This window comes from Hyperolius riggenbachi, chromosome 1 (assembly GCF_040937935.1).
Source record: "Hyperolius riggenbachi isolate aHypRig1 chromosome 1, aHypRig1.pri, whole genome shotgun sequence".
NCBI classification, from domain to species: domain Eukaryota; kingdom Metazoa; phylum Chordata; class Amphibia; order Anura; family Hyperoliidae; genus Hyperolius; species Hyperolius riggenbachi.
Genome location: NC_090646.1, coordinates 550,657,080 through 550,678,361, shown reverse-complemented (window position 1 = coordinate 550,678,361; position 21,282 = coordinate 550,657,080). Strand labels below are relative to the sequence as shown.

At 40.9% G+C, this 21,282-nt stretch overlaps 1 protein-coding gene across 2 annotated transcripts in view; it reads right to left on the bottom strand.

The window, feature by feature from the left end:
- EPB41L4A (erythrocyte membrane protein band 4.1 like 4A) overlaps positions 1-21,282 on the bottom strand; it is a 327,406-nt gene that overhangs the window by 52,183 nt on the left and 253,941 nt on the right. The window contains exons 10-12 of one of the 2 annotated variants that reach the window (XM_068247350.1): positions 8,775-8,866; positions 5,642-5,719; positions 370-491 (exon numbers count right to left, since the gene is read on the bottom strand). In XM_068247350.1, coding sequence (XP_068103451.1) covers positions 370-491; positions 5,642-5,719; positions 8,775-8,866 — 292 coding nt within the window. The remainder of the gene's footprint in view (positions 1-369; positions 492-5,641; positions 5,720-8,774; positions 8,867-21,282) is intronic. The other variant, XM_068247351.1, reaches the window with a different exon arrangement.

Below are 21,282 nucleotides of genomic sequence, written 5' to 3'. Positions count from 1 at the left end.
GTAGTGCCATTATTTGGGGAGAAGGCAATAGAAATTAAGACTGGTTTGGTACCTGGCTGAGGAGTAGTGCCATTATTTGGGGAGGATGTAATAGATATAAAGACTGGTTTGGTACCCGGCTGAATTAGTGCCATTATTTAGGGAGAAGGCAATAGAAATGATGACTGGTTTGGTACCTGGCTGAGGAGTAATGCCATAATTTGGGGAGTATGTAATAGATATGAAGACTGGTTTGGTACCTGGCTGAATTAGTGCCATTATTTGGGGAGACGGCAATAGAAATGATGACTGGTTTGGTAGTGGTATCTGGCTGAGGAGTAATGCCATTATTTAGGGATAAGGCAATAGAAATGAAGTCTGGTTTGGTACCTGGCTGCTGAGTAGTGGCTGTTCTTTTGGGGTAGGTTTTGCTGCGGCTCCTTTCCACTCTTTGGTCAGGCCTGGGAAGCTGAATGGACAGATCTCTGTTCATCTGAGTAGCAGTTCTGCCACTAAAAAAAAGTTAACAACAAATACAGACTTCATCTTCAGTATATAAGGGCATATTTCAAAGCAAACAATTTCAAGGCTCAAAATAGTCACTACATTTGTAATTATATATTACAACACTGTCAATTGTGGAAGAGCAGATAAACAGTTTACACTTTTCCAATGCAGTTTGGAGATTCTGTCTGTGTTTACATGGGCTTTGGCTATCTCATTGAATTGAAAAATACTGAAAGGTTCCATAACAATTTACCATATTAGTCCTATTGTGTTTAGGACTACCATATATAGACATGCCAATGACAAATTAGACAAACACAAAATAAATAAAGTTAGAAAAACACAAAATCTAAAGGACACCTGAAAGGGATATGGTGGATGACATATTTATTTAAACAATGCACATTGCCAGGCTGTCCTGCTGATCCACTGCCTCAACAACTTTTATCCATAGACCCTTAACAAGCATGCACATTAGGTGTTTCTGACTAAAGTCTGGCAGAACTAGACTCATGCTTGTTTCGGGTATTTGATCCAGATATTACTGCAGCCAAAGAGATCAGCAAGATGACAGGCAACTGGTTTTGGTTAAAGAGAAATACATATGGCAGCCTCTATATACCTCTCAGTTCAGGTATCCTTTTATTAATTGTCAATACATATCTATATATGGTAATCCTACTTTCCCCACTAAAAAAGCATCCTGTCAGCCTGTAGAGCAGATAAATCTGCAATCTACACTTGGCAAGGTTTTACACAGAACCTCTAGGCAGACTAATACATTCTTTAGTGTCATAACAAATACCTCCTATACTCAATGAGATCATATACATTATAGACCACTATCTTGGTGCATGGTAGGTACATTTTTTCAGTTTTACATCCATCGCTAATTTTTAGCCCATACGTTTATAATAATATGCCCTCTTGACATACATATTATTTTTTTTAATCACTAAAGTCAGTAGGTGTAATTTTACTATTTGGCCACAAGATGTCCCCGCTGAGCAAATCCTATGTAGCGTACAAGTACGCTACATAGGAAACAATGTGTTGCTACATTGTAAATAGGGAAGTGACGCAGGCTTCAATGGAAGCCTGCATCACTGTTAAACAGTATTTATTCTCGGCGGGCATGTACAGATTGGCACAGGATACCACCCCCATCCACCCCCCTGCTACCAGCAACATTGCGATTGCTGGCATCTGGCTGCACGATTGTGTGCAAACCCCCCCCAAACTGCAGGGACGTGACTAGCGCGTCCCTGCGGCTGTAGCAGCTACGACATAAATGGTTAAAGGACCTCTGTCACAAAAAGCTTACAATTTTAAATACATGTAAACATATACAAATAAGAATAAAGTTTCTTCCAGAGTAAAATGAACCATAAATTACTTTTCTCCTATGTTGCTGTCACTTACAGAAAGTAGTTGAAATCTGACATTACCGAGAGATTTTGGACTAGCCCATCTTCTAATGGGGGGGTTCTCAGGGTTTTCTTTATTTTTAAAAGCACATAGTGAACGGCAGTTGCTCCATCCAACTGCCAAAAAAAGTGTGCAGCGAGCAGGGAGGCTGGTCAGTATCTTTGTATAAATCTTTTTCAGGGAATGTCTTTATAAAGAATAAAGGCCATGCTGAGAATACCAAATTAAGAGATGGACTAGCCCAAAACCTGTCAGTAATGTCAGCTTTCTACTACCTACTATAAGTGACAGCAACATAGGAGAAAAGTAATGTATGGCTCATTTTACTCTGGAAGAAATGTACTTCTTATTTGTATGTGTTTTAAATTTTAAGATTTTCGCGACAGTTTCTCTTTAAATAGCACTTTTTGCTACTGTTACTACGGTTAGCTGTGTTGCGGGACACAGCTAACAATAGTAACTGCAATATTGACGTGTGCTGCCTGTGCACAGCAATATTAGTGGTGGTTAGTGCACCAACCCTAGATCTCTTACCTTGCAGCTTTGGGGTCCTGATCTAATTTTTACAAAACAATATCTATATATAGTTTGTATGTTCACTTTTTGTTTGCATTTGTTTTCCTCACAAATCTCAAAAACATACTGGTGGTTCAATTAGCTTCCTACCACACTGGTATTAAAATGTGGCAAGTACATTAGATTGTAAGACCCTTTTCAAGGGATGTGAATGAAGCAAATTTACTGGTAAGTTGAATGCACTCTTTAAAGTGGACCCAAATCAAAAATACAAGATTGCAGAAATACAATCTATTTTCTAAATTATAATAATAAACAGCAGCCTTTTTTCAGCTGCATGATGACAAATATAAAATATTTTACATTTATTGGAGGAACCCCTCCCTTCCTTTCATATTGCCAGGACAGAATCCGGCAAACTGGTGGAGTAGATGATGTCCGGCAAAGGAGGAATTGCTAATGGCTGCCCCCTGTATAACCCTAGTTATGCAAAGAGAAGGGTGAAAAGCATGCACTGAAATGCCCATAGGCTTGAAGGAGTGTTTATTTATCTTTGTATGTGTCAGAGTGGTGAAACTAAATATTTTGAATTAAAAAAATGTTTGGTTAGGGTCTGCTTTAACTACTCAAAGACCGCTCCACGCCAATGGGCGTGGCCGCGGCGGTAGTCCCAGGACCGCCTAACGCCAATTGGCGTCAGGTCCTGGAGCCGGCTACTGATGGAGATCGCGCGCAGGGTGGGCGCGCATCTCCTTCTCAGGGGTGAAGCTCCGCCCCATCTTCAGTCCGCTCGGGAGACTGTTAGACGCCGTGATCGCCGTCTATTTACATAGTGCAGCGCTGCGATCAGGGGAGGGAATCACTCGTGTGCTGTGTTGGGCGGCCCTGCAGCTTGTCCTTAAAGCTGCAGTGGCCAATTATGAAAAAAAGGGCCTGGTCTTTAGGGGGGTTTACCACTGTGGTCCTCAAGTGGTTAAAGCGAGTCTGAAGTGAAAATAAAAAGCAGATACTTATCTAAGGAGAAAGAAGGCTCTGAGTCCTATAGAGCAGTGGTCCTCAATCTAAGGCCTGCGGGCCGAATGTGGCCCCCCAAGGCTTTTTCACTGGCCCCCAAACACATAATGTATAACTTATAGATGCGGCCCACTGCACCATTAAATATTGGCGGCCCGCATATACAATAGTGTTGGCACCACCCATCCACATACAGAAGAAGCTAGCGAGCAGTCATTCGCTGGCTTCCAGTCCAATTCTGCATCAGAATGCCCTAAAAGACATGCCACTCCGTACTGCGCGAGCATGCTCTCTCATGCATGCCCACTATGGAGCTGCCCGTCTTCCATAGACTCTGGCACCCGGATGCTTCCGAAGCCTCCTGTGGCAGGAGGCTGGAATGGAGGAGCCGCTGCTGGATGAGGGAACTGTGAGAGGAACAGGAAGGCTCTATAAAACCCAGAGTCTTCCCTCTCCCTAGGAGATGGACTAATTCAAGACCTGTCAGTTTTTTTTATAATTTACTGTAAACGGCACTGTCATAGGAAAAAAAATGATGATGAACTCTACTCTGGAACGGATGTACATACACATAAACATATGTAAACAAATGCATTTTACAATTTAGATGATAGTGGTCCTTTAATTGTCATTTAAAGCAAATAAAAAGTTACCTTTAAATTGCAAAGCCTGTATCTACGTGACACAGCTGGTATCATAACAGGCACCCAGATGCCAGCAGTGATACATGATTCAAAGAACTTTCACAATTAAAACGTGCAGAAACGTTTCTGTTATTTAGATTCTAGAATAAAGTTATAGTTTGTTATATTGTATAGTTTATATATATTGTATAGTTTGTAAAACAAAAAAATGTTCACTAAGGCCTTAAAATCATTGAAATGTACATGGCTGGATAGTGTAGTAGTAGCTGGATTAACGGCACTGCCGTCTCTCCTCTGGGCTAGGATCCTGGCTAGGGTCAGTACCTATCCAGTAAGGAGTTCAAGGCAAGACTCCCTTAGGTTAGGTGCACACTTAGCAGAAACTATAGTGTTGTGGAAAAGCATTTTTGCTGCTAATGGAAGTTTATGGGCCGCAGGAAAAAAAACGCATATCAAAAACGCATATGTGTTTTTGGTGCATGCATTTTCAAAAACCGCTGGTTTTGTTGCATAATCTTCAAAAACGCAGCAAAAATGCACATAATGAAAGTCAATGAAAACGCAATGGTATGCGTTTTATATGCGTTTTTGGTTAAAAAAATGTTTTGTGATATATTTCAACTTCCTGTTGTCTTCCTAGTGATTTGCATAAAACGCAAAAGAAAACGCATGTAAAATGCATACAAAACGCATATGTGTTTTGTATATGCAAAACCGCAAACGCACGCAAAGCACTTGAAAAATGCATCTGCGGTAAAAAAAATGCTAACGCAACCACAGCCAAAACGCAGCAAAAACGCACACAACATAAAATGAAACATGACATAAAACGCTGTTAAAATGTGATGTATGCAGCACCCAGCCTTACACTGCAGCCTGTCCTCTTGGAGTGCGTCCCAGTGGCTGCAGCTCTTGTGCGCTTTGAGTCCAACAGGAGAAAAGCGCTATACAAATGTTCAGATTATTATTATTATTATTACTACTACAATAATGGCCTGGATAAGACCTTTTTTCCCCTCAACAAACTGGTCTCTCTTTTTAATGGCACTGTCACATTTCAGAAAGATCATTAAGAAAACACATAAATCCTGTGATGAGTCATTACCATCTCTGCAGGGCCTGCTCAGATCACAAATGGCAAAACATTTTAATTTGCTCTCTAAATAACATATGAATTCACTCTCCAAACGATTATGATAAAACGTAAATGCAAATTGTTTTATTGTACATATTTTTTTACACCCACCTTTACCTCGTAATGCTCACTTAATTACAGTATATACAATTACTGGTCAAGCACGATCTTTAGTTAATGTGCTGGTAAAACATAACCCAGCATACAACAAAGAGACCTCAGAAAACTTGTACAGGCTGTAGATAAATTGCTGCTTGGCTGGGTTCCCATGTGGGGTAAAACGATACACGATGTGAGCGGATACGCCGTGCACAGCACATGACATCACAATGACTCACTAGAGATGAACAAAGTGCAGCCTTTCATACAAATACATCTTCTAACATGCCGCAGATAAATGGCCGCTCATTACACCCACCTGTACCGATGCCGCGATCCCAGAGAGCCGAGCTTACTCAGCTTCCGTGATAACGTACTGGAGTCATTTTCAGGAATCCTAAGTGCACAACCACAAAAAGAACAGTAAAAACAATAACAATACATATCTACTATGCATACAGGTTTTAGAGGGTTATTTTACATAGTTCAGTTACAGTCATTGGTTGCTTATATCTCTTGGGCATTCCAGTGGTAAGATCTCCAAGTCACTTGCTCCCACACTGCTTTTATTACACTGTCTACTCTAGAATGTGCCATAAATTAAAGGTCCAAACAATAAAAGCAGAAAACTTTAAAGAGAAACTCCAACCTAGAATTGAACTTTATCCCAATCAGTAGCTGATACCCCCTTTTACATGAGAAATATGATTTTCACAAACAGACCATCAGGGGGCGCTGTATGACTGATTTTGTGCTGAAACCCCTCCCACAAGAAGCTCTGGGTACCGCGGTACTCTGGGCAAACTGCCACAATGTAACAATGTTCACAGACAGGAAATAGCTGTTTACAGCTGTCTGTAAAGCCAGAACAGCTAGAAACAGCTACATAACCTGCCCACAGTAACAATGTCACCATGTAATACATGTCAGAATGTGAATCTGGGAGAGGAAAGATTATACAATGAGCAAACACTGACTAAATCATTTATACATAATTATGGTAAAAAATGAAGCACTTTTTTACTACATTATTTTCACTGGAGTTCCTCTTTAAATGTAACGGATTTATGGCTAATTGTTTTCAGGTAAGTACCAGTACAATGCTTGTATGGTCACCACTGCACACTTCATTACAGTCTACATCTTCTAAAGTTGCATTTCCAGTCCAGCACCTCTTTTGACCTGAGCGGAGGTCTTGGAAGCAATGACTAAGTCTCAGACTTGCGGGCTCTGTATGAGTAGGCCATGGGTTGCAGCGACTGTGTATAGTGTCCATTTGATGTACGTCAGGTCGGCATAACAGAAAATCCATTGTCTGAGGAGATAATGGAGATTGTGGGGAGTTGGGTCCTTCAGTCCTCCCTGTGTACGCGCCTTTAATCTCTTATCAGTACAGAAAAGAAGGTTCTCTTCCCTTTTTTCAGCACAGAAAAGAGGTGGGCTGGCTTAAGTGGTGTGCACTCTCAAGAAGAGACTAGCTGCTACCTCCTCATAACAACTCTCTGACTACCACAAAGGTGATGATGGGGCTGAGGAACAGTTCGGATTTTACAAAAACACAACAATTATTCACTTTAGTCTGGTGAGGGCTCTTTTAACTTGTTGCCCAATGTACATCACATAGGAAGTGTGAAGCTATTTCTATTCAGACATTATATGCAATCATACTTTCAAACTTTCTTTATGAAATATCCAGCTCAGCTTGCACTTTATAGGGCTGGGACTTTCCTACTGAAAAAGTGACCAAATGACGTAAAATTCACGAAATGTGTCAAGTATTCAAGTTAGGCCCCAACTTTGCAATATTTAAAAATTGGGGACCACTTCTCTTGATAGGATGGTTAAAAGGGGTAGCATATAATACACCCCTTAAAATAGAGACAGTGTCCCTTTGCCTTATTTTCATGTATTACGTTGAAGGAAATGGTGATACAACTGTGCCACAGTAACTGGCATAAAATGTACAATATGTTGTATTTAACTATGTTTTGTTATATGTGAAATTAATAAACATATGATTTTATATGAACTGTATTATAGACATCAAAGCTGACACAAGATTGAGCGTAAGGCAACTGGCAGAAATGGTAAAAGATCAGACAGTATGGAGAGAGCTAACCCATAGAATCACCAAGAGTGGGATACGAATGAATGGATAACATCATCATCATCATCATCATCATATTATAGACTGGTTCCGTTTAATTGCTAAGATATAACTAGTGTTCCCTAAAAAATGCCACTGACGCCGCTCTTCTTCTCTAGTTTCCTTGAGTGGACTTTTACCTTACACGTCTCTTTTTCATTTTTAACTATTTATACTTCACTACCCCAAGTCAGTGTTCAAGAGAAACTCCGACCAAGAATTGAACTTTATCCCAATCAGTACCTGATAGCCCCTTTTTACATGAGAAATCAATTCCTTTTCACAAACAGACCATCAGGGGGCGCTGTATGGCTGATATTGTGGTGAAACCCCTCCCACAAAGAAATTCTGAGTACGTACTCCTGGCAGTTTCATTTCTGTGAACGTTGCTGCATTGTGGGAAATAGCTGTTTGCGGCTGTTTCCAACTGCCAAAAAAACATGCAGCAGCTACATCACCTGCCAACACTAAAAATGTCACCATGTAATAAATGTCAGAATGTAAATCAGGGATTTAAAAGATTTTACAATGGACAAACACTGACTAAATCATTTATACACAATTATTGTAAAACATTATTTTCACTGGTGTTCCTCTTTAAATGTATGATACTTAAAGAAAACCTGAACTGAAAAAAAAAGTCAAAATAAACATACACAAGTCATACTTACCTCCCGTGTAGTCTACTCCTCAATCTATTTTTCCTCTCCTGCGTCCTGTTTGTCCACTGTGATCAATGGACTTCTCCATCCTCCATTTTGAAAATGGCTATTACCCCATAACAGCTTCCTGGTCAGCACACAGTTAAACTGTAACATCGCCCACTCGAGCCATAGGGAAACATGGACACATCAGTTCTCCTCTCAGCTGTAACTGACAGCAACTGATATATAACTGACAGCAACTGATATATTTCAGTTCTGACAAAATGTTGCGAGAACTGGAATGATTCACTGTAAGAAGAAAATGGTGAGCTTCTGAGAGGAACTGATGGCAAGGTAATTATGTAATGTTCATTTGAAGTTACCTCATGTGTTTATTTTAAATAATTTTACTCAGTACAGGTTCTCTTTAAGTCAGGGAGGAACAGTTCAACTGGAAAATATTTCTAAAGTATTTTAAATCTACTGTAGTTTATTGGCACAAAGGTGAGGGTTCTGTACACACTGCACTCCTACAACATTCTTCCAATGACCTGTAGATGAAGAAGAGGCCTTAAATTCATGTGGTGTGATGATTCAATGTCATTTGTTATAGCTGACTCCTGCTCCAACAAATGCAGAGACTCTTGGACAGGACCACTCACCTGAAGAACGTGTGATGTTCCACGCAACATTTCCACAGGTGTTTACAGGCCACTTTACTTCGGGTTTCAAAAAAGAAGGAGGTTTCAGTGCACTGAAAAACAGACAAAAAGAGCAGTAATTACTAAGGCCGTGGTAATGTCAAAACCTGCATACCACCAATTTATCTGCAACTTTGTTTAAATGCTTGTGAGACGCCTCATGGAAGTGACTGGCATTTCTTCTACTAAAATAAGGAAGATATCTTTGGCCAAACTAAACACACAGTTAATCCTGTTGGCAGGTATCCAAGGATAATGCTGAAATACAAGTAATTGCTGAGGTAACTGGAAGAGTATTCATTGTGAAACTCACAATGAAGGTGCCACAATGTATAGTTTAACACAATTCAATGTGAATTATCATTCACCTTTGTTAATTTTCTTTTGATGTTAGGAGGTATGTAAGCATTGGTTAAGAAATCGATAGATGTTTGGTACACAAAATATTTTGGGACTGATCCAATTCACCTTTTTCTCCTAAGTTCAGTGTTCTCCCCAGGCTCTTTTAGCCGGGTGCTCCACCCGGCTAGATTTGGTGACCACCCGGCTGTCATCGGCTCACCTCCTCACCTCCTCCTATGCTGTAAGCAGAGTTGCCCTGCATTTTCATCTCGTCCCACCCGGCTGCTTTTTCATGCCACCCGGCTACTATTTCATGCCACCCGGCTGGAAAAAAATTCTGGGGAGAACACTGTAAGTTGTTTTCTTTTCTCCTAGGTGATATTTTTACATCTCACCAATAAATGCCTTTTAAAAGATAATGCCAGTCTCCAAGGAATTGCAGTGAGGGACACAAAGGCCTCAATTCACTAAGCTTTATCGAACACTTTATCGAATGTTTGATGATTTACCTCATGGGTAAATACATCTATAACACCTTAGTGAATTCAAAATTAGATTTTACTCATAAGGTAAATTATCAAATATTTGATAAAGTGTTTGATAAAGCTTAGTGAATTGAGGCCATAGTCTTCTAGGGGCTGGAAGAAGCCCCAGGTAAGTAAATCTGCTATAATTATTTTTGCCTCATGTATCCTTTAAAGCAGGATTTTCACCATAAAAATCAAATTTCAACAGCAACTGGTCTGAGTGTATTAAGTGATAAAGATGCTAATCCTGCATTCAAAATTTTCAAAACTTTTTCTGCTGTTATGATTTGGAGTTATCACATACTGAAGGAGAACTGGCACTTTAGTAGTCAGTGCCAAACAGTTGCATGCTGGGGGTTCTTTTTATCTATTATATATTCCTCCTCTTCCATTTATTTCCCTGCCAGATACTTATCTGAAACACGATCCCCTGCTCACTTGTGTTTACAAGCAGGGCTGAGGTGACTCAGCGATTGGAGGAGGAAAAAAAAAAATGTAAAGGGCAGAAATGACATCAGGATTTAGCCTCAACTGTGGGCAAAAGACATGGCCCCCCACCAGGAACAGAATTCTCTTCATTTACTATATGAAATTCACTGAAATCCAAACGTGGACAGTACAATACATGTGTTATGTAAGTAGATCAAGTACTTATCTACTTATATATGTGTTTTTTCCCTGGCATAGTATAGCTAATCCTACTGCTTTAACCCACCAGCAAGAAAGATTTTGACAGTACTTTTTCACTTACTTTTTGGTACTTTTTCAATTGTAGAGTGCTGAAAAGTTAATAAACAGAGGATGAAAATGTATTTCCTAGGAGAGAAAGTGAATAGGATCGGGCCCTTTGTATTTTTAAGATCGCGAAATGTGCGATTTGTCGTGATCCAATTCACTTTTTGACCTAGGAGGGCACCGGGGGGAGTGTTATAAACTGTTCTTATCACCTTGCTTCGACACCATCGTCTCACAGACTGTGAGATCACTTGACTCTCCACACAGCAAACAGGATATAGACTTCCTCAGGCTTTTTCCAATGTTTACGTTATTTATTCAGGAAACAGGAATACAGATAGGTACATTCATCTCCTGGCAAAGCAGACTTCCATGTTGCGTTACAGCTACTTGAGTATCTATCCTACTGAAGATACCCAGGTCTTCTTGTATCTACTCTATGTTACATCTAGACTAACTATGTACAGCATACATTATATCAGATTACAGTAAGGAATAACATGCTTAGAGGTCCCAGTCGGCCTTGCGAGCTAGTGCAGAGGGAAGAAGCAGAAGTGAGTTCCCATCGCTCGCACCCCCTTTAATACCGACTAGGAAAGAGTTAAATATGACATCATCTTCGCCACCTCCTATATCAGTCTATTGGTGGACCCACTCGTGGTGTCATCATACCCGCCTACTCGATTAATAATCAATGAGGCACTTGACCCAGATGCAGGAATGTGAAATGTTTAGTAAACATAGCCAATGTTTTCTGTTCCTGTTGAGGTCAGAGTGGCCGATGGCCTTCTGTTAGGAACATGTTCTCAGTATCTGCGTGTATCTTCTGCTACACGCAGACCCTGAGATGCCTCTGCCTGCATCACCAACCCTCTATCTATTTTAAAGGCATACACTGCGGTCAAGCCTTTTACATAAAACTCAGGCCAAGTAACTGAGGCCTACTTAAATTATAACAGGGAGGACATTAACATTTGTGAGGCAGCCAGGTGGACAGAATCAGCAGTGGCACGAGGCCGATTCCAGGAGAGATTTCAGATGCTGCAGGCTGCAGTATATGGGCAGCAAACAGATCTCTCTCCAATCAGATTGCATCAGAGAGAAATCTGTCTCTTGGTCGATCTGCCCATACATTGCTAGATGTATGGGAACCTTAAACTGGAATGGGAATAGCAGTAAAAATGCTAAACATGCACAAGAGGTACAGTATTTTTTGGACTATAAGACGCTCCTGACCGTAAGATGCACCTAGGTTTAAAGGAAAAAAAAAACAGGGGAAAAATATATACTAAATCTGATGCATCTATGGTGAAGAGGCATCTTGTGGATTATGCCCCCTTTGTACCTTATGCCCCCTTCTACCTCTTGTGTCTCCCTGTAACCGCTTCTGTCCTCCTTGTGTCCTCCTGTGTCTCCCATGTGTTCACCTCTGTCCTCCTTGTGTCCTCCTCTATACCTCTTCGTGCCCCCCTTGTGTCCTCCACTATGCCCCTTTGTGTCCCCGTGTCCTCCTTTGCATGGGTATAGTAAAGGAAGTTCCCAACATTGCAGCGGGTTGGAGGTTCCTATTGGAAGGCATTCATAAGTCATGAACTCCCTGCATTTGGACTATAAGATGCAGTGACTTTTTTCCCCATTTTTGGGGGAGAAAAAGTGAGTCGTATAGTTCAAAAAACACAGTATATACAATCTTTACAGAGGAATTTATACATTTGAGAAACACATGATGATATTTCTTCTCTTCTGGTTTACAGGTCCTTTAACTAAGCCCAGCTATCAAGGATTTGTTTCTTAATTGTTATTATTTTCAAGATGTTTTCTCCAGTGTAAAGTATTTTAATCACAGATGATTGCACCATCTCTATTTTTAACAAGGCTCATTAGCAGAACTACGTTGTGTGCCACCATTTCCACAGCACTGTGTGGTAAAGGAGAGTGCTACACTGGCCTCCTTTATGCAATTAAATAAAACAAATCTTTAATTAGAGGAAATTAGAATTTCATCAAAAAGGACGTCAGCGCAAAATATGTTTTGCATAGATTGCACGGGTAATTAACAAATACTTCTTGAAGTACTTTGAATTTCTCGCAAACAGCTGGAGCCAAACGCCAAAATCCAACATGTAAATATCCCTCGCCCTTCCCTTTTTTTTTCAAACACTTATTTATGCATTTCTGAAGATAAAACGCTCAAAAAGGCTGGATTACCAAAAGGAAGAAAAACACCAAAGCTAAAAGCAAAGTTATATTTCATAACAGCCAAAGCATGAGGAGGTTTTGGAACATCCTTGCTGGTGTTACAGGAAATGTAGTCCTCATTTAAACTGAGGCTGAATGATGGCTGCCATTTGTTTTTAAACTATACTTCCATTTTTTGTTAAACTATACTTCAATCATTATTAAAAGCATTATTAGATAAATCTGTTTTGTTTTTTTTATTGTTAGGGGAGGTCTATAATTTTTCCAAATTTGCACGATGTCCAAATCTTATTTCTATTAGGCATGATCAATGAGATGCAAATAATTGCAAGTTGATGTAGGATTATGCAAATTTTGTATGCAAATATATGCAGCTTGAAAATGGACCAATCGAATTTTACGTCAGCAGGATTTGATTGGTTTATTTTCAAGCTGCATAAATGTGCATACAAAATGTGCATATTGCTGCATCAACTGGAAATGATTTGCATCTCATTGACCATCTCTAATTCTAATTGATGGTCTGGAGCCCAATATGCAGCACTCATATACTTATCATATGACTCCCAAACCATCCAATAAGATGATGAAAGCCGAAGCAGGGAGTCTTGCTGCATGGGTGCTTGTTGTATATCGGCTCCAAAGCAATGTTAATCTGCGGCTATAGGGGCGCTGAGTGTTTAGATTTGGTGCAGACGCTATGGTGGCAATACATCATGTGCTTAGCAATGTTATAGTCGGAGCACCGAGTGTCGGGGACAACAGTTTTACTGATATTACTGATATACTAATTATCTATCTATACTAAATGTACACAGGAAAACCCTTCCAAATCAAATTATTAACAAGCTTTTATAAATATTGACATAAAAACAAATAATAGCGAACAGTTCGTGACAATACTGTACATGATTTGTAAAAGTGCTGCGGAAACGACTGCTCTATATAAATACGAAATAAATAAAAAACAATGTTCAGGTAGATACCCAACATCTTTCAATACACTTGAACTACTCAGCAACAACCTCCACACTTAGCTGCAAGAATTTTCTAAGACAGAAAGCGGCGAATTTCATCAAAATGATTGGAACCTCCTGCATACTTTGTTTTGAGTTTATATCTTGCCAAATGTGACTGGTTTCACCATGTTATTTGCACCCCCTAAATAGTTACCACAAAATACCCAATAATAATAATAAAGCTGGGATCAGATACTATGGGGGGGGGGGGGGGGGGACAGAAGATAGAATATTTCAATGTGTGATTGAACTGACCCTTTTAAAGTAAGTATCTCACCACCACATATATGGGCCCATTTGCAATTCACATTTTCTCCTGAGTTTTCTCCTATGAGATCATTTTTCATCTTCTCTTTAAAATACATTTTCAGCACTATGCAATTGAAAAGGTAACAAAAAGTAGGTGGAAACTACTGTCAAAAATATTTCTACTATTTGTTTGTTTGCTGGTGGTTTAAAATGCATTTCGTTCACAGGTTGTAAAAATAAAATGTAGGAGGAAACTCAGGAGAAAAAGTTCATTTCATATGGGCCACGGTGTTGCAGTACCTGAGACAAGTTACAACAGACAGTGTGGTGGATTCTCTTCAGTGCCTGCAATCCTCTGTTAGTCAACCAAATGCATATGGCAACTGTAAGGCTGCTTTCACAGTAAGACGTTACAGGCGCACGTTAGTGCAGCCTGTAACACAGCCCCACCGCACAGCAATGAAAAATGAATGGGCTGTTCACAGTGCCCACGTTGCGTTACACTGTAACGCAGCAGGTAAAAACAAAGTGCTGCGTGCTGTAAGCCACGTTGGACTGTTTGCACATGCTCCGTGATGTTGGAGGAGGTCTCCCCTCCTCCTCCGCGGCCAGCCACATGGCTAATTAATATTCACTGAACGGTGTGACGTGCAGTGTTTACTTCCTGGAGCGCCGCTCTGTGCGGCGATTGGCTAGCGGGACCACGTGATGCCACATGCGTCCAAAAGTACGCATCACAGGATGCATGAAGAGCCGCATAACGCGGCTCGATCTGACATCCAGCTTCAACCCCACTATGCGTTGCGTTAGGTGCACGTTATGCGACCTTAACGTAGCATCTAACACAACGTTTTAGTGGGGAAGAAGCCTAAGAGTATATACAGTATTTCTACATTGCTGAGAACTGATATGACTAGCTAAATATTGGTTCTATATCAGTAATATAAAAATGACTGCACATCTTGACACAACCAATGCTGTGGCATGTGAAAATTCTATCTGCCCTGTAAATACGACGCACTGACTGTATAGTGACATATATAGGAAGCAGAAGTCCCTTATCTGTGAGTAAACCTGGGAGTGGGACATGTATACACAGCGCAGGTGTAAGGACAATGCAAGCGAATGTATTATCAGGATATCCTGTTCTAAAACAAAGCAGACTCGACAAGCCGAACGAGGCAGTACAAGTATAATACATATAATACATCTACAATTCAAGATGGAAACCAGAAGCAATTTAAGCTCCTTTAAACAAACAGAATTTGGAAAAAAAAATAACTCCTCTCAACAATCTGTTAAATACCCAGCATTCCATTCACTCTTGTTACTTATTTTCTGCCCACTTGCTTTTATATTGGGCAATGGTCTGATTTCTAAATTGACATTAAAGCAAGGCACAATTATTTCCGTATCCCGCTTGTAGCTCAGTTTTCCAGGCAAGCCAGTAGGCCCCTGAATTTTTGGCACGAAACAAGTTTTATATACCCGTGCGTTGCTTCGACTTGCAGACTGCAATTAAACCAGTCTGTTCATTAAATCTGACCTTTTTGTAAAATGTTTGAAAAATTCCCATGGTGTCTTTCAAACCTTGTCCAAATGAGTAAAATCTGGAAAATGTGTAGTACAAATTAAAGTAAAATCATAAGTAAGGCACATGCTGCAATCATTTAAAAGAAGCCATAATAATGTCATTAAAAAAACTTGTTTAACACAGTCTTGCAATACCTAAAACTAGGAGCACCACTTTTTTTTGGCACACATATCAATGACTGGCAGACGGAACTTGGCAGAATTATTATTATTGCTCATCTTGATTTTATTGTGATTGACAACAAACACAACTTTATTTCAATGATAGAAACAGTGATGTACAATGTATGGCTCTGGACAGATGAAACGTCAGATGGACTGAATGAATGCAAAGTATGTTGCTTCTTGAAAGAAGTCATGTTTCGTCCTAGCATGACCTGAAGCCTTGTACGAATGGTAGTTGGTTCTAGGCTGAGGTGGCTTGTTGAGGCGGCTTCTGCTTACAATCCAGTGTGTGTACAGAGGCCCCCAAATACACCTCAGTGCAGAGGATTGTCTCGGCAGAGCGCAGGCAATATTCTCCTACTCACCCCGTCCACTCTGTCATGCACTGCACTGTCAGCCTCCTCCCCCTTCCATAGCAACAGAATATGTCAGTAACCTGCAGGCTAATACACCAGATCGGGCTCCCGATCTCTTTGTGCCTTTTTTGTCTCCTACAAGAACCTGCAGGCTAGTGATGTGTCTGTACAACCCGACTGACAGACTATCAACTGAGGGATTCCAATCCCTGCTGGGTGTCATTCCTTGTACGTGTACGAAGCTTAATGGAAGTGAGATTATAGGCCTGATTCAATTTGAACACAAAAAAATCATCTTAGGTGTATGAGTGCTCGCCCACATTGCAAATAAATATCTGCAAGATCCTATAGTATGTAAAAAAGCAGGCTCCTGTCAGCCAGTCGCCAGGAAAATGAGACACTCCCAGCAATTAATGCCTGGCACATGAAATCCGCCCCAAAATCGCCTACAATTAGCAGGTCCAAGTCATTTTTTTGATAGACTACAGGTTGATACCCATCTAATTTTCAGTTTTTAATAATGATACCCTCCAGAGAAGGGCTGTGGAGTCGAGGAGTTGGAGCAATTTTTTGACACCTGAAGTCGGAGGTTTCATAAACCGAGGAGTCCGAGTTGGATAATTTTTGGACCAACTCCACAGCCCTGGTAACAAACAAACACAGAACATTTATATAGTGCTTTTCTCCTGGCGGACTCAAAGCGCCAGAGCTGCAGCCACTAGGACGTGCTCTATAGGTAGTAGCAGTGTTAGGGAGTCTTGCCCAAGGTCTCCTACTGAATAGGTGCTGGCTTACTGAACAGGCAGAGCCAAGATTTTAACCCAGGTCTCCTGTGTCAGAGGCAGAGCCCTTAACCAGAGCCCTGGTAAGTATTAGACTAATACTGGGGTCGAGGAGTCGGAGCAATTTTGAGTACCAGGACTTGGTGGTTTCAAAAACTGAGGAGTACGAAGATTTTTTGTAACAACTCCACAGCACTGCTCCAGAGGAGGACAATATGACCTTTAAGCAGCTAGCGATAACACCTCAAAAATCAAGTTGGTATGCGGTGTTTAACAATTATAGATTCTAGAACCATCCCCCGTTTGTACAAGGCTTCAGGTCATGCTAGGACAAAACATGCCTTCTTTCAAAAAGCAACATTTTGCCCTTCACACATTCCAAATGAAGTTTCATCTGTCTTAAGCTGGCCACTAACGGTCCAATTTCTAGCGAAAAATCGTTAGAGCGATCGGAAATTCTGATTGGACGAAAAATCGTTCACTACACCATCAACTAACCAATCATTGCTTCCTATCTATCACGACCACCAAGAAAATCCAAATTTTCGTTCGACCAAAATATATTCGGGCGACATTTTTTTCACTCGTTCATAATCGATTTTGTCCACCAATGGAGATTATTTACAACCAATCCGATCAGAATTTCTGATCGCTCGAACGATTTTTCGCTAGAAATTGGACCGTTAGTGGCCAGCTTAAAGCCATACAGTGTACATCACTGTTTCTATTCTTGAAATAAAGCTGTGTTTGTTGTCAATCATAATAAATCAAGATGAGCAAATAATCAAAACTCTGCCAGGTTCCGTCTGTCATTGAAATGTGTACTGAAGGAAAAGTGGTGTTCCTAGTTACAGGTATCACAAGACTGCGTTAAACAAGTTATTACATTATTATGGTTTCTTTGAAATGCTTGCAGCATGTGCTTTCCTTCTAATTTTACTTTCATTTGCACGACACATTTTCCAAATTTCACTCATTTGGATAATGTTTGAAAGACACCATGGGAATTTTTCAAAGATTTTACAAAAAGGTCAGATTTAATGAACAGACTGGTTTAATTGCAGGCTGCAAGTCGAAGCAATGCGCGGGTATGTTAAACATGTTTAATGCCAAAAATTCAGGTGCCTACTGGCTTGCCTGGAAAACTGAGCTACAAGCGGGATGCAGAAATAATTGTACACTGCTTCGATATATTTGCATCTCAATGACACCCCTACTGATTAATATGGACTTTGGTACATTGCAGATTCGGGCAAAACATTAAATAAACACAATTATTATTGCTTTATATAGTGCCAGAATCTTCCGTGGCGCTGTACAATTATAGATGGCTCTGGCGTATAGTTAAAAAAAAATAAATAGCTGGTAGTCTAAGGGTTAAGTTGTATGGCATGGCACAGAAATAATCCTCAGGAGGATGGCAAGAAAGATATGTTTATACAAAAAATCTCCTTACATTTCTGGCTCTGTTTCTTTTAAAACTAGTGGGCTATATTTATAAAATGCTGTAGTTCACTGACTGAAATCTACTACCACACAGAGTTCCCACAATCACAATACAATAACACAAAAGCTATCGCTAACAAGTCTAATGAGCATGTGAACTGTAAGCAATTATCATTAGTTCAATGTAGTTAACAAATATGTTGCTGTATGAAACTGTAGCTGAGATAATAGTATGGTAACTTCACAGCAAAAAGCACTTAATGCTTTATCACTCAGTTGCCTAATAACTAATGTGCGCATTATATATTAAGCCTGGTTAGAAATGTAATACAGTGATTTCTCGTGAGCAAAAAATAATAAGGCTGTGTTATAATGAGTGTGAACTGCAATGGAGACTGGACATATGCTTTAATACAAAGCCTACATGCAGCGAGTTAGAATAAAGCAATCCGTTACAATGCAATATTGTGAACAGCCCCATAGAATTGTATGGGCAGTGAATTGACCTGCAGAACTATTCTGCAATGAACTAAGCACTGTCACGACACAACCGACCCATCTTCTACCGTTGAACACACAATGGGAACGAATGATAGTTCAAACGATCAAGGTACTTTGTGCAAGAGTTGTCGGGGTGCTTAAAGATCCACCGTGAGGGTCGTGATCACTGCACATCGGGAGAGTATCGTGCAAACCCACGGCGAAATTGTGGAAACAATTGCTCGACCCAGACCAAGTCATGCTTTGGAGCTTAAATGGGTTCTGTGGTATTATAAAGATCAAAAAAGCTGACACTTACCTGGGGCTTCTATCGGCCCCCTGCAGCTGTAATGTCCCACGCCGTCCTCCTCCGATCACCCGCTCCCGCTGCCAGTCCCGGTCTAATATTCGTCTAAACAGACGAATAATGCTCGCTCCCGCTCGCATCATCGAGAGCTTACTGCGCAGGCTCAGTACAAACTTTTCCTGTACTGTGCCTGCGCAGGCGGCGGGGAACGGCACATCGGAAGAGGATGGCGTGGGACATTGTCGCTGCAGGGGGCTGGTAGAAGCCCCAGGTAAGTGTCAGCTAGTTTGATTTTTACAATACCACAGAATCCCTTTAAGAAAGATTGTGGAAATGAAGTAGTGACTGGCCAGCAAACAGTCTGGCCTTGACACAGTGTCCAAGTGATTTTTTTTTGTCCATAATTAATTTTTATAATTATGCATTTACAATATATGGTGCTGGTATTTTTCATAGTGCTTTAAAAAGAACATTGACACTCCTGTTTCCTCCCACAATCAGAAACATACTGATAAGCTAATTGGCCCTAGACTATGATAGGGACTCTAGACTATGACTGTGGGAGGGATTAGACTGTAATCTTCTCTGAGGACAGTCCTGTACCCCCCCCCCCCCCCAAAAAAAAAAAATCCCCACACACTAGAGAATATAAACCATGTGCAGTATAGGGTAGATGCATAATACAGGGAATCCCTGAGATACAAACAACCCACCAATCCTGTCGCATTTTGTTGTATACCCCTTCCTGCACTACCCCAGCTGGGTAAATACAGAGTATAGCGCAGCAGAAGGTGTGCTCTCACCTCTCCGCTGGAGTCCAGTGCTGTGCTTCTGCCTGTCTGCTCACCACTCGCTCTAATACCCAGCATTTCCTACTGCATGTAGCGTGATTACATGCTACATAAGGAGAGCCAGCACTAGAGGGAGCAGAAAACAGACAGGATGGTTGTACAGGCACAGCACTGGACTCCAGGGGAGGGGGGAGGGGTTAGAGCACAGCTTCTATTCTCTGCCTTTGCCCACAGGACTGGGGGAGTGCAAGAGGGGGACAAGAACATAGTGGGACAAGGGGACAGTCGGAGGCAAAAAGGGTGGACATAAAGAGGCACAGTGGGACAGAGAGAGGCACAGAAGGACGCACACAGAGGCGGATAATTCACAAGGCAAGTTAGGCAGGTGCCTAGGTCCTGGAGAGAGTTCAGGGGCCCGGTTTATGCTAGCCCCCAACAAATTCTTGCCAAAAAAGCTAAGTGGCCATCAAGGGTGGGCCCAAAGCCGTTGCTTGTCTAGGGCACCATATCAAAAATAGGCACAAAAGGGAGACAGAAGGAGGCACAAAGGAAGACAGAAGGAGGCACAGGGAAACACAGGGGAGAAAAAGTGGCACAGGGGGGCAGAAGTGGCACAGGTGTACTGAAGGTGGCACAAGGAGACAGAAGGAGGCACAAGGGGACAGAAAGAGGTACTAACAACTGTGTGTGTGTGTGTGTGTGTGTGGGGGGGGGGGTTGTTTTCATCCAGGAGGCATGGCATCATTCAGGGTACAGCTTGGTTCAGGGGCGGGGCTTAATCAGGGGCATTGCGCCCCCCAGGACCAATGGCACTTCAATAAGTGGCCTGGATTGCCTATGCCTAAAAACTCCTCTGGTTAGTGGCATGACTATAGACTCTGTAAAGCGCTGCAGAAGATGTCAGTACACCTACAAAACATGTAAGGTGCACATAAATGACACAGCTATCTTTTTAACATCAAAAGCCTAAAGGACCATTATCGCAAAAATTGTAAAATTTAAAACATACTTGGACACGTCCTTATAAGAAGTATATTTCTCCCAAATTAAAATGCACTATAAATTACTTTTCTCCTATATTCCTGTCATTTACAGTAGGCAGTAACAATCTGACAGGGTTTGGACCAATTCATCTCATCATGGGGATTTTCAAGGTTTTCTGTATTTTCAGCATTTACTAAACAGCAATTGCTCAGTGCAACTGTTAGAATAGCATTATTATTATTATTGTTGATTTATAAAGCGCCAACATATTCCGTGGTGCTGTACAAAGTAAGAAACAAACATGGGGTACATAATACAGACAATGGTGTACACTAATATACAAGATACATAATTAGTGACAAAATACAAAAAAATATACAACATACAGAATACAAAATGCAGAATTGGTAATGACAGTGAAAAAAGTAACATGATGAATTAAATGTATAATGATTTCCAAGACACAAAAGGGGGAGCGAGCCCTGCCCTTGCGA